Source organism: Melanostigma gelatinosum, assembly GCF_949748355.1.
Source record: "Melanostigma gelatinosum genome assembly, chromosome: 6".
NCBI classification, from domain to species: Eukaryota; Metazoa; Chordata; class Actinopteri; order Perciformes; family Zoarcidae; genus Melanostigma; species Melanostigma gelatinosum.
Window position 1 is genome coordinate 2,605,270 of NC_136639.1, and position 13,649 is coordinate 2,618,918.

At 45.7% G+C, this 13,649-nt stretch overlaps 1 protein-coding gene across 1 annotated transcript in view; it reads left to right on the forward strand.

Annotated features, from left to right (window-relative positions):
• The first annotated feature begins 36 nt into the window (after positions 1-36).
• Positions 37-13,649, forward strand: part of fras1 (Fraser extracellular matrix complex subunit 1) — a 184,638-nt gene continuing 171,025 nt past the window's right edge. Inside the window, 2 exon segments of the mRNA XM_079270426.1 lie at positions 37-386; positions 3,594-3,625. Coding sequence (XP_079126552.1) covers positions 317-386; positions 3,594-3,625 — 102 coding nt within the window. The 5' untranslated portion in view covers positions 37-316.

Genomic DNA, 13,649 nt, shown 5'->3' on the forward strand with positions numbered 1-13,649 from the left:
GGAGATTCATTAGTGCCAGAGAGCAGCGAGCAGGCGGAGAGACGGAAGACGGGAGGAGGTGGATTCGATACTTCTCCAGGTTTCGGGGGACTGCGCCGCATTCCAGCCCGGAGCGCAGCGCTCAGGAGTCGGACCCGGTGCGCTCCGTCTCCCCCCTGGATCTCTCCTCCGCTGGTTGTTTTCTCTGCTACACCGGGACATGCATCATGCACCGTGAGAGCTTTGATTCCGAGCTCGAGAGATAAACACGGAACACATCGCGCGCGTTTTCTTTTTGCTTTTCTGGGGGATTTAAAGCCCTTCTTTGGCTGCGACCATGGTGCATGCATGGTGGATGTTTGTCGGCGCTCTGACCGGGATCCTCACCGGCTCCACTCCGATACACGGTTGGTATTTCTGCTTTCTTTTTCTGAACCAAATCAGTTATGTAGGTCAGGGGTTATCAGGACCCCCGGTAGAGCCTCACACCCCACACTGTGCGTCATTTACTTCCTTATTGGCCACTTTTTCCAGCACTGAAGCAGAAATGTGTCCAGGCTGCTCAGGGAGGTCTTGCAGTCTTTTATCTGGAACAGCTTCCATTGATAAGGCAGCAGTGAATGTGTTCCTCAAGTTTCCCAGGACTCCCTGGAAGTCCCTCAAGGACCCCTGGAGGGAGCCCTTCCCCTTGTTTCATTTAAATCTGTGCAGCTGCTTCTTGCTGGAGACTGTATCTCGACCTTTAGTTGGTGTCCTAGATGTATTAAAAACCTATTTAACATTTGATAAGAAGTCTTCACATCTTTGCAAACCCATTCATAGAGAGACAGAAGTGAAGTCAAACTTCTACTTTTGGCAAAAAAACAAAAGTGTAACTTCTTCACGATACACAAACAATTCATTTTCGCGTCATGAACGTGGAGATTTAACTCTTTGTGGTTCTGGAGGAGAACCAGCTTGTACTCACATTCTTCCTCCTGTTGCATTGATTTACTGATCTGCAGGTGAAAACTTGATGCATTTCATTGATTCATTGTTTGAACAGTTTTTAAGTGATTACATTTGAACTTAGGTAAGACTTGTCTCACATTCATCCAGTCATTTAAATGCAACAGCTTGATGTATCTTACACATTTAAAAACACTTTGTTGAGCGTAACGTCTTCATCTTTGGACCTGCAGATCACCAATCGCTGCTGTGTGATAGAAGTGCCGTCGCACTGCTTTAAAGAGGATCCATGCTGCGTACTTGCTTTATTATGAACCTAAATAACCTCCTGTGAGTGAGAGCATGACCTGCAGATCAACGTGAACACATGGAGTGAACTTCTGGTCTTGAGTCCACCTGTTGTGCATTCTCACCGCTTCCTAAATACCCCAAAACAGGTCTTTGATTCTTGTTAAATATGCATTGCTCTGCATCAATTGTGAAAGGTCTGGGCCGTGCACGGCTCCAGTATTGCCATCAGAGGAGCGCTAACGCACGAGCCCGCTGTCAGGATCTGAATCTCAAGCGGCTGTTCCTCCACTGACCCGCTGAAGGCTTCACCTCCCTGCTGCTCACGTCAAACCCGGCTCGTTACCCTCGCAGTCGGGTGCCTGCAGGGCACCGACGTTCAGAGCTGCAGGTGAATGCTTCTCTGCTCACGGTTGGTTTTTTCTTTGGTTTTTTTAAAACCAATAAAATGAATGTAGCAGCATCTTCTCTCATCCAGCTCGTCCAATCTGCTTGGCAGCACTTGCTTCAATACAATTCAAACTTTATGAAGATCCGCCGCTCGATGGATGGGACGCTGAGATGAAGAGAGGACTCTCTGCTCTGAAGTTTACCTCACGTGTTGCTTCTTCTCTCCACGTTCCTCTGCAGTCATGAACATCATGAACATTATAACCCAACCAGGTTATGGTCTCACTCATATCGGGTTGTTTTGGTTCACAATGAAGGAAGTGATTGAACGTCTTCCCAGCATGAATCCTCTTTAAATTAGACTGCGAAGAGTGACTGCAAGCAGCAAGCACTGCTTGGTGATTTACAGGTCCAAAGAGGAAACATTGTGTGAATCAGGTGTTTTTAAATGACTAAGATACATCAAATGTTGCATTTAAATGACTGTATTCAATGTAAGGCAAGTCTGATACAAATTCAAACATAATCCCTGAATAACTGTTGAAACAACCGTAAAAACGTTTAGTTTTCAGCAAAATGTTTCCCACTTTCCCACAGCAAATATGTGCTTTCTGAGACTCAAACACAACAGGAGGATGAATCGCAGCGTTTTGAGTACGAACTGGTTCTTTGCGACATGATAAACGGTTAAATCTCCACCTCATGATGTAGAACAGAAGCACAGATCCTCTCAGGTGGACGGCGCTCGCTCAAAAAACCCTGTTCGATGAGTGTCTTTCTCTACGGAAGCTGAGTTGCATGAACGCTTCATCATCGAACTTCCTCTAAATGTAAAACGTGGTGAAGAAAAATGTGCAGGCCGACATATTTCCTCATTTTTGTGATGCTCTTTGATGCCTTTTATCTTTCAAGGCTGAGAGGAGTGAACTCACTCAGGTTACCACGAGCTGACGAGGCTCGATCACAACAAATACCATCAGACGAGTGTAATATGGTGAGAATCTGTTTAGTGAAGAACAAAGAACGAGCAACCTTCCTCATGATCTCACGCCGCTTCAGCGTGTGTGCCGAACCTCCATTTAAAAGTTGGACTTTTTTAGAATTTTCTGGGAGTTCTTTCCCTCCCGTCAAACGATGTGACAGACGAAACATGAAAATATGTGTATGAGTAAAAGTACATTGAACCAAAAAAGAGAGGAATCGAAAAAACTGCAAGCTTGAAACTGCAACAGTTGTCTTTTGGCTTCTTTTGGAGTAACTCCATACTCGTGTTTAAAGTATGTATTTTTAACGAGGATTCACTCTTTAACTGGCGTGTAAACTGTCGCTGTGCTCTTGTTGTGTGGTAATGTTTACCTCTTGCTCTTCTTTCCCACCTGAGCGTCTCACGTTGCTCCAGTGGCTTCGTGAGGCTCAGACCTCAGGCTGGCTGTCAAATGACCTGCAGGTCAGTGGGAATGTTCCTGCTAGCATTAGCAAAATGCTAACCACTGTTTTTTACTGAACCTTATTTTTGTCGCGTTTTTCGTACTCGTTTCAAGTCAAACCATGGTGTTTCTTTCACTAAACCTAACCAAGTCGCCGTACCGCCGGTCTCCCTGAAATCTTTTGAGAACGTAAGGTGGTGAATTGGCGTTTCGCACGCTCCCCTGAATATGGATCCCTGCTCCCGTTCACACTCGAGCCGACAAACTGCACGTGTGAGAGGAACCTTTGACTGAGAGGAAGCAGGACTTCATGGCAAAGGAACACGTTACAATCGAACTCGTCAAACTAAATCAATGTGACCTTTTTAAAGCGTCGCTTAGAGTCGAGGAGATTTTGATGATTATTCACCTGCTGGGATTCAGAATCTGCTTAGTCACCATTTTTCTCTGCGAGTGTGACAGCGACACACATGCCACGAAGGGCTTACAGGAAGAGATTTCCATCACGCCTGTGATCATGACTCTAACGCTGTGTCTCTCTTCCCCTCTCACTCATCCTAGGAGCTTGTGTCTTCGAGGGATCGCTGTATGCGGTAGGTGCAGCCGCCCGTCTCGTCCTATCTCACCGTCTCTGTTGTCGCTGCTTAAGATTTCTTTCCCGTCCGCTCGCAGAATTAGGATCTCGGGTCCGTCTGTGAAGCCTAATGGGTATTTGCTCATGTTTTATTCACAGGGGACACCACCATGTTAGCTTGACTGACGGTTGGGAGCCGTGTGTGTGTGTGTGTGTGTGTGCAGAGATAGGTGGTGAAAGGGGTGTATATTATCAGGAGCAACTGCTATAGCCAAGAAGATGTGTCTCATCTATAATGCATGCCTCATACTGACTTTGTGGAGGATAATGGCGATGATGAGAGAGAGCAGGATGAAGCTGGGAGGCGGTGGCGGCCCCGGAAGCTAAAAGAAGAGCCGCCGCCGCCGCCGCCGCCTCCCGCTGCGCCGCTGCACTGAAGGTTCGGCTCTTTTCAAAGTTAACAAAGAAGTTTGTGTGGTGAGCTTTGTTCCCGGGGATTGGCGAACATTCGGGGGTGTTGCTCTGAGATGTGCTTTTTTTTTGTTTCATGTTCTTTTAAAATGCTGATGCAGGTTTCTCACATCCTGGCTTGTGAGGAGCTTTAATTTTTAAAGTTTTTAAATTTAAAAAAATGTGCTGCCGTGCACTTTACAAAATCACCACTTGTGTCTCACAGCACCTGGTGATCGCTCTGAAACATGGTTCTCTGCAGGGAGACGGTTTGGTTCCCATGCAGGATAATGATGAACTCCTGCTGTCAGCATAATTACAGTCGCGCTAAAAAACCCGACATACCAACAACTACCTCCGATCCTGTAAATGCATGAGAACACATCCTGCCCCCCCCTCCCCCCCCGTGTTACTTATCTCTCGGCGGTGAAGGAGGGTAATTGTTGGAGCGAGGACGCAAAGAGTCAGTGTTTTTAGGAGGGAAGAAGAGGAGGAGGAGGAGGAGGAGGAGGAGGATTGTGGGAAAAGAAAGGAGAGTGCTGGGAGACAGGTGGGACGTCCCAGCATGTTGGAACACAGTCGGGGGGGGGGGGGCTTCTGGAGTTCAAAGTGAAGAACTTCCCCCCCGACACCTGGAGTGGTGGGCAGATAGGAAGGAATGGAAAATAAAGGAACACACTGATTAGAGAGCAGAAGCCCTCCGGCTTCTCTGTGTGCTGAACAAATAAGCACAACAGACTTCTCACCACGTCGTCGGCTTGATTTACGCTCCGTGATAACCACAGAGGTCAGTGTGATCAAATTTAAAAAAGGAACAATTATACATGTGAGATGATATGAAAACACAGCTTACACGCTTATGAGGGCAGTGAAACTGTGTTTTCACAAACCTTTCTCAGGTTCCTGCAGTCGTTTCCACACTTCTCAGTGTGGGAACTCTGGATTAAGTTCGTTTTAAGTTTATGAATCGACGTGTTCAGAATCGGGTTTATTGCAAAGTCGGTTATTCACTTGTGAGGAATTTGCTTTGGTGTTTGGCGCAAAGATTAAAATATTCAGAGGAAATATAAATACAGGCAAAGTTAAGCTTGGCGAACAGAAACCAGATCACTGCGGTGCACGTAAACACAGTCTCTGATTACCTGCACGACCTGGTTGCTTCAATGTAAAGGCAGAGATTGCCAAAGAAAGGAAATATGGACTCACAGACGGCTGGAAGAATGTGGACAAAATTATCTTATCACTTTGCAGTAAAGTTATGTTTTGTTTTTATCACAGCAGAGTTTCAGTGGAGAAAAATACTGATTAACACTAAAGTTAAGAATGAACGTTTCCACAATAGCTGTACAGAAAAAACCCGGATCAATGAACTGCTCAAACGCCAAGGCAGCCAATCAGAATACACCAACAATCTATTCGCTCAATTAACAGGCAGGTTATCACGTCGTTACGACCTCCTAAATCAGAATGTCAATCTTCCTCCACACTGAAACATATTGATGAAATGCAATGATTGACACTTTACACCTTCTACAATGTGTGAGATGGACTTGTTCCTTCGGCTGCATTGATTATTGATTTTCTACTGACAAGTTGCAAGAGGCCAGAGGAGACGAGGTCGGGAACTAAGTCATTAATCAGTCAGCTGTTCATCGTACCCGGATGAATCCGATCAGACACACAGAAGGTTGAGCTCGGAGGAGTCCGTATCTTCTGGCTGTAAACTCAGTGACGTCATCCTAAACACCCCGGTCAGGTCATGTCAGCTTACATCATGTACTACACATTGATGGATTGCTGATCGGGGTCTACCGGGCACAAGCTCAGGGGCCCAAAGTGTCAGCCTCAAAATGACCTCAAAGAAACATAAAACCACTACAAAGAGAAACAAGAAGGCTACAAAGAGATGCAAAACAGCTGCAAAGAGACACGAAGAGACTCACGAAAAGGGGAGATACAAAACAACCAAAAAAGATGCTAAACAACTACAAAGACACTCAAAACGACTACAAAGAGACACAAAACGACTACAAAGAGACACAAAACGACTACAAAAAGACTCAAAACGACTACAAAAAGACTCAAAATGACTACAAAGAGACACAAAACGACTACAAAGAGACTCAAAATGACTACAAAGAGACACAAAACGACTACAAAGAGACACAAAACAACCACAAATAGACTCAAAACGACTACAAAGAGACTCAAAACGACTACATAAGACACAAACCGACTACAAAGAGATACAAAAGGGGCAAAATATCGCAACTCGTGCGTTCTTGCAGATTAGCTAACGTCAGACGTACTGGAGCTCAGTGTGCCACCAGGCCCGACACGCTGCTGAAACACAGCCCAGAGCCGCCAGTGAAGTACGGCAGGGCTCGGCAACATGCAGCTCCAAATATATCACCTCTCCCCTCGAGGCTTGAATTCCCGGCATTGCGAGTCACCGTTTCTGTAGGAATCAAAATGTAGGGCACCGCGAGAATAGCACCGACGGGGACCGAGGTCCGGGCAGCAACAACCTGAACAGACCCCCAGAGACCGCTCGCGGTGGCAGCTACATCTGTCACAGAGGGTGCAAGCTCCTGCCCCGACTGGCCTTCAGTCATGTCTTCCTCACGATGCTGAACATTTACTCCTGATTCAGTTTGAATATTGAGTCATTGAGAAGCTCTAACACAAAGAAGTACCAGTTCTGAATGCGTTTCTAAATATGTGATACTGCGAAATACTTCACGACTTTTGTTTAAATGTTGTCGCTACAGTGCAGACTCGTTTGATTCCTGACTTGGTCTCACAAACCAGTCCTCCTTCTCGAGCCTTGGACCAGGACCACTAACCCCTCAAACCTACACGTGTGTTTGTAGTCAGCTTCACACATGGTGAGTTTAGATTGTTCAGAGTTAACGGTTAACGTTGCTGCAGCTCACGGCATTAAAATACCTGGAGCTCTGATGTGGAACGGCGGTTAAATATTTGACTGTTTGAACCGACGCTAATCAGTAACTCGGTAATAAAAAACTTTAAAAAATGTTTTTGACAGTGAATCAAAAGTTGCAAAGCAAATCCACCCAAGCGGCTGATGAAATAATATTCCCGTTATTAATTTGTGCACTTCTCCCCCTTAAAGGTAACACCCGTGTGTCATTCGCAGCACCTGAAATGCAGCACAGAGGTGATTTCTCAGGGAAAACTAGTTGACGAGTCTACTAGTCTGAATGGAAAAAAAACCCCGACAACCTCAAATTAAAAGTACAGTGAAGGCAAACACAGCGAGCTGTTCTAAAAGAGCCCATCTCTGACTCCCTCTGTGCCGAGGGGGTTTTATCCTCAGCAGGAGTATTCATATCCATCCACGTTGTGCCCGCTGGGGTTCGGCGGTGAAGTATGGCATTAAGCGCTAATAGGATCTGACTGCTGTTGGACAGAATATGTATATTAGCAGAAGCTGTCTTTTTCTTCCTGGGCCTCTCGGTGGATTAGCGCTCGAGCTGTAGTGATAATTCCTCTGTGACGACCGGGTCGTTCTGAGAACGACCCATGTGATCACGACCCATGTGATCAGAGGATGAAGCTAAATGAGACCTCCTGTCCCCCCTGAAGGGATGAAGACATGCACCGCGGGAGCACTTGAAGGCTGCAGGAGGGAAACAGGAAAAAATGACTCGAGCTCAAGCAAAGTACTGAAGGGGAAAAGAGACGGAGGGGTCCAAAGAGAAGTTAACCCGATGGACAACGGAGGAGAACATACAGGAAGTCCTCTGAGTTGAACGTCTGTGTCAGCATTCTCCTCGATCGGCCTCGTGAGAAATCCTGGACAGGTAGAGGTCACCTGATGGTGGAGGAGGGAGGGAACGCCGACTGCAAACTAATCCACCAAATCCGGCCAACAAACGGAAAGACGTAACCCGGAATTGTCCGCTTTGCTCCGGCCGGTGGGCTAAGGCTTCGTTCTGGCTCGACTATTTTCAACATGGGTCACAAACTTTCTCATTTTACAGCTAGTAGGCAGTACATTACAATCAGGCGACAACCTCCGGTTCTGCCGAGTGAAGACAAAGCCTCATGTGTTAGCGCTGCATTCTCTCTAGTGTCCACCAGGGGGCGACTCCTCTGGTTGTATAGAAGTCTATGAGAAAATGACTCTACTTCTCTCTTGATTTATTCCCTCAGTAAACATTGTAAACATGAGTTTATGTCTCAATCTCTAGTTTCAAGTCTTCTTCAATACAGCATGATGTTCATTTAGGACATTATGGTCCATTTAGAGTCACACAGACCATAAAGCAGGGGATGCTTTAGGGCGGGGCTTACTGTGATTGACAGGTCGACACCAGAGACTACTCTGTGTCTCCACGTCACTCCTCCTCAGTCCTAATATCGTCACTTTCTTTTTATTAGCTGCAAATAAAACAACATGGCGATAGCGAAATCTCCAAACTCGAGGCTCCATAACATCAGTCCACAAACCAACGGGTGACGTCACGATGACTGCGAACACTTCTTACGGTCGAACATTTTACGCAAATGTTAGTCACACGTGCATTTGTTGGGGGCTATTTTCTGTGGCGGATGAATCTGAATTCATAGTGTTTGTAGTTTTGTTGCTTAAACTTAACTAAGTTGTTTTCTGTGACGACGGAAGTTTATTTTGAAGAGACAGTATTCGTGTCACGAGCAGAAATTGTGTCTCTGAGTTTCATAGAAAAACGGAGTAACTTTTTAGTCATACGTTGTCTTCTGGGGACATTTCTGGTGGTAAATCATGACTGTTTTTTTATTTGCTCTTCTCAGTGATTGTTTGTTATTGTGGAGAAAAAGTTTAGAGGGCGAAGGCAGGCCTGACCAATATTTGAACTTAATGGTTTATTGAAAATCAGTGTCATATGAGCATGTTGTGGTGTTTTACAAAATAATGAATCTGAGCACATTTTAATTGTAAAACAACAAAAAGATGTGTTGACGTTCTCTTGATTCGGCATGTGTGAAGTCGTCTGTCATGGATAACCGATGGACCGTTCACTGCGCTGCATCTCAACGCTTCATATGTGATTTTTGAAGCACTAACTTTTTAAGCGCCGTGGCCCCCGGAAACACAGAAACAGATCACATGAGGACTTTTCCATTCGTGGCCCTACCGCGTCTGAATTATTAAATGGCCCGCGGCTGTGAAGTGCCGACACTCGCTGCTGTTTCCAAGATGCTTTTAAAGCTACACTGCTCCTTGCATCTCCAATCCCTGCTGACTTTTGAGCCAGAGCAGCAGTTTCCCATTTGTTTTACTGGAGGGAGGAACAGAATAAAAGTGCAGCGTTAACACGGTGATGTCCATCACCGAGGCTGGTGTAGGTTGCACGGCAGCATTAAAGACTTATTCTGTAGAGCGCTACAGGTTACAATTCATACAACGTTAAAATCCAGGGAAAAGATCACAATCGAGAAGAATTTGTTCTCAATGACTCGCCTGGTTGAATAAAGGTTAAATAAAACAAGAAATGTTGTGCGTTCCACAATACAGTTAGTTTTTTTGACATATTATTAAATGTCACCGTTTCCACACAGCGTCTTTGATGCAATGCTTCAAAATCCGAATTCGTGAAAGGAAACACGGCTTCAGGCAGAATTCTCCAGCTCATTTCACCCGTCTGTCATGTGTGAAGTCGTGAAGTTTGTGTCGTTCAAAGCTGCAGCAGAAGTGAGTGTGGCCTCGCACATATTCTGTTGAATTGCATTTGTTTGCTGGATGACGCTGCATTTCTTTCTCTGTGTCGGCTCTGCTGTGTGCCGTGCACTGAAATGATGGAGGAGGCTCTTTCTACCGGGTGTGTGTGTGTGTGTGTGTGTGTGTGATTGGACAGCCAAGACAAACTGAATGACGACGGGTTCATGAGGTGCAGCTTCATTCGATTAAAGGCCTTAATCAGCGTTTTTGGAAACAACGTCTTCCATCCTTCCCTGTATAACGACCCCTCAGAGGGCCCTCGGGCTGAGACCCTGTCCCACGCCTCGCTGGTGCTGCCGGCGCTAAATGAGAGCTCACCATGCTCCCTCGACTGGAACTAACCCTTTACCACCCCTCACCCTTTCTTCTTCCTCTTCCTCTTCCTCCTCCTCCTCACGTCCCTCTGTGTCTGTCTGGGTTGTTGATGAAGCAGGTGAGGCGACGCAGCGGTCAGTTAAAGAGGTTCTCACTGAAGCACTTTGACGTCACGGCTTCAGACGGCCACTCTTCATGCAGGTGAAGGGCTTCTCGGGTTTATGTTTCCTCTGATTGATTAATCCGCGACAGAAAGTCACAAAGGTCAGGTTGTTGACTTCTTCGTGTTTTGTCTGAGCAGCAGTCGAGACCTCAAAGACTTTATCTTCACTGGGACTTGAACTATTCATAGATTGTCAACATGTTTATCACTCTCACGACTGCAAGAGGTCGCCTGTCAGACAGCATCCGAATACGCTTTGTCTGATATTTGTCCTACAAAACTCCTGCAACACGAGTCAATTTCCACTCCTTACATGAATGCAGTCTTTTCAAAATAAACTTACGTCTTCACAGGAAACAACGAACTCTTTAGGAAAGAGCCGTACGTTGCCTGAACACAATCTGACAATGATAAAAAAAAACGTTCATCATTTTGAAGGAAAACAAACATGTTCCTCGTTATGTTGCCAGATATCTTAATCGAGGAGACATTCTGCAATATCTTGCAATCTTTAAGTTGCAACGACTTCACAAAATGTAAGAAGCCAGTAGATATAAAGTGAAGATAAATTAAGACGAATTGCTCAGATGTTGTTGATGAAGTACAAGAAAGCCTTTCTGTGCAATAGATCTCGTACCTGAGAAACAAAGACCCCGCAGCATGCTGGGATTCACCTCTTGGCGTCATAGAGCCGGCTGCATTGATCTGCGTCACGTCCTGCGCTCTCCTTTGAAGCTGTATTTGCGGCGGCGTGTTTATTCCAGTAAACTTGACTCCTTCTCTTCTTCGCGGCCTTTCGCTGACGTTTTGTTTGCGTCCTCTCGTGGATTGAGGGTATTGAGTTTAGCGGGTCAGAGGGGCTGGATATTTGCATTTCCCACCCGTCGTCGCCGACTCAGAGGTTGTTGAGATTTCCAAACAAAAGCTTTATTTATTCAAGAAGGATGGACTTGGCACGGAGACTCGTTTTCATCTTACGAGAATAGAGCTGTTCACCGTCCCCTACATCACGAACACAGTTCCCTCTGCAGAGAGCAGCAGCCAGCGGTGTGAGAAGTACTCGCATCCTTTACTGGAAGTACAAATACCACACTGTCAAAATACTCCACGACTCACTCCACCACTATGTTGGCGGCCCGCTTTTCGGGCCTCTCCTGTCCACCTGTTGTGATAGTTTTAATGTCGGTACACAGACGACATGCTATCTCATCATTTCAACTTTCTATCTCATCATTTTGACCACGGGGATACTTTTTTTTTTTTGCTGGCGGATTCGCGGGCCACATAAAATGACGTGGCGGGCCGGATTCAGCCCGCGGGCCTTGAGTTTGACACCTGTGCTCTATATGAACCAGTCTGTCTAGTCCTGATCCTCTATGAACCAGTCTCAGTCTAGTCCTGATCCTCTATGAACCAGTCTCAGTCTAGTCCTGATCCTCTATGCTGCTGCTTTCACATCAGATGTGTTTGAAGTTGTTGAAGTTTCAAAAGCTCATTTCCACGACTTTCTTTCAAACGAAACCTTTGTGTGGTGGAAGCAGCGCTGTGAGATTCGTCTGAGCGACAGAAGGAAACACTCCTGACGTTCACCTCTCAGCCTGTGATCTCTTCCCCTTTGTTCTGTTCGTAAGACGCTCGGTGCGTCTGAAGCCAGTCCAGCTGAAACCGAGCGCTCGCCCTCCGGTGTGTTTGAATGACCTTTGCCCTCTGGAGAGGGAACATGCCTCCACTCGTTTCATTGCCGGCCTGTCTGAGGTCTACAGCCGTTTCTTCTGTTCTGCCCGTGAAAGGAACTCCGCTGACAGAATGTCACATCATGTGAGGCCTCAGAGGTTTTAAGTGCCCCGATAGCCTGGTTGTGCCCTGAGGGGGTAAGAACATATGAGCGAGTTGTGACTGCTCCAAAGCATTAGTCAGGATGTGATCAATAATCCAGAGTCGGTCTTCTGAGGCGACACTGTGTTTGACCTCCGGCCGCTCGGTTTATTGTCCCGAACAAACGGCGTTTCACTGAAGCGTGAAACGCTCGTTGCCCGGACTACGGGCTCGTCTGTCTCACTCGTTGCTTTCGGGCCGTAAAGAGATTTGTGTGATGGCGGCTGCGACACAAAAGGACATTTTTTAAAGTCCCTGCGAGGCGCTCTGAAGACGGAACGGAGGAGTTGGCTGCACGTCGTTCGGGGAACTCTAATACATGCAACAAATATTCCCATTTTTGCCATTATTTAGAAAAAGACAATCGTGTCTCCGAGCCAGAACGTGGGATGAATCTTTGATGAGCTGCTGCGCTCGAGGGGGGGGGGGGGGGGTTATTATCTTTTGATACGCAGACGAAACATCAAATGATTTCATTGCAATTCAACCGCGCCGCTTTTATTGCAGCGTTTATGTAATAGAGGAAGATTACATCACAGTTTTTTGTGTGGCCTCGGTTGCTGAGTCAGCTGTTCTGCTCGGTGACAGCTCTGTCTCCGGTGGGCTGTCGGGGGTTTTATTGAGGGTCTCTCAGCAGACTGATGTTTGTGTCCTTTGAGAAAGAAGTACTCTAGTAGTCTAAAAGTAGTAGTCTAAATATAACCAATGAGTGCTTTTGTTGCCAAAACAACCAAGTACTTATGTTGCCTAAACATGACCATGTAGTACTTTTGTTGGCCTAAACATGACCATGTAGTACTTTTGTTGCCTAAACATGACCATGTAGTACTTTTGTTGGCCTAAATATGACCATGTAGTACTTTTGTTGGCCTAAACATGACCATGTAGTACTTATGTTGCCTAAACATGACCATGTAGTACTTTTGTTGGCCTAAATATGACCATGTAGTACTTTTGTTGGCCTAAACATGACCATGTAGTACTTATGTTGCCTAAACATGACCATGTAGTACTTTTGTTGGCCTAAATATGACCATGTAGTACTTTTGTTGGCCTAAACATGACCATGTAGTACTTTTGTTGCCTAAACATGACCATGTAGTACTTTTGTTGGCCTAAATATGACCATGTAGTACTTTTGTTGGCCTAAACATGACCATGTAGTACTTATGTTGCCTAAACATGACCATGTAGTACTTATGTTGCCTAAACATGACCATGTAGTACTTTTGTTGCCTAAACATGACCATGTAGTACTTATGTTGCCTAAACATGACCATGTAGTACTTTTGATGCCTAAACATGACCATGTAGTACTTATGTTGCCTAAACATGACCATGTAGTACTTTTGTTGGTCTAAACATGACCATGTAGTACTTTTGTTGCCTAAACATGACCATGTAGTACTTTTGTTGGCCTAAATATGACCATGTAGTACTTTTGTTGGCCTAAACATGACCATGTAGTACTTTTGTTGGCCTAAACATGACCATGTAGTACTTTTGTTGGCC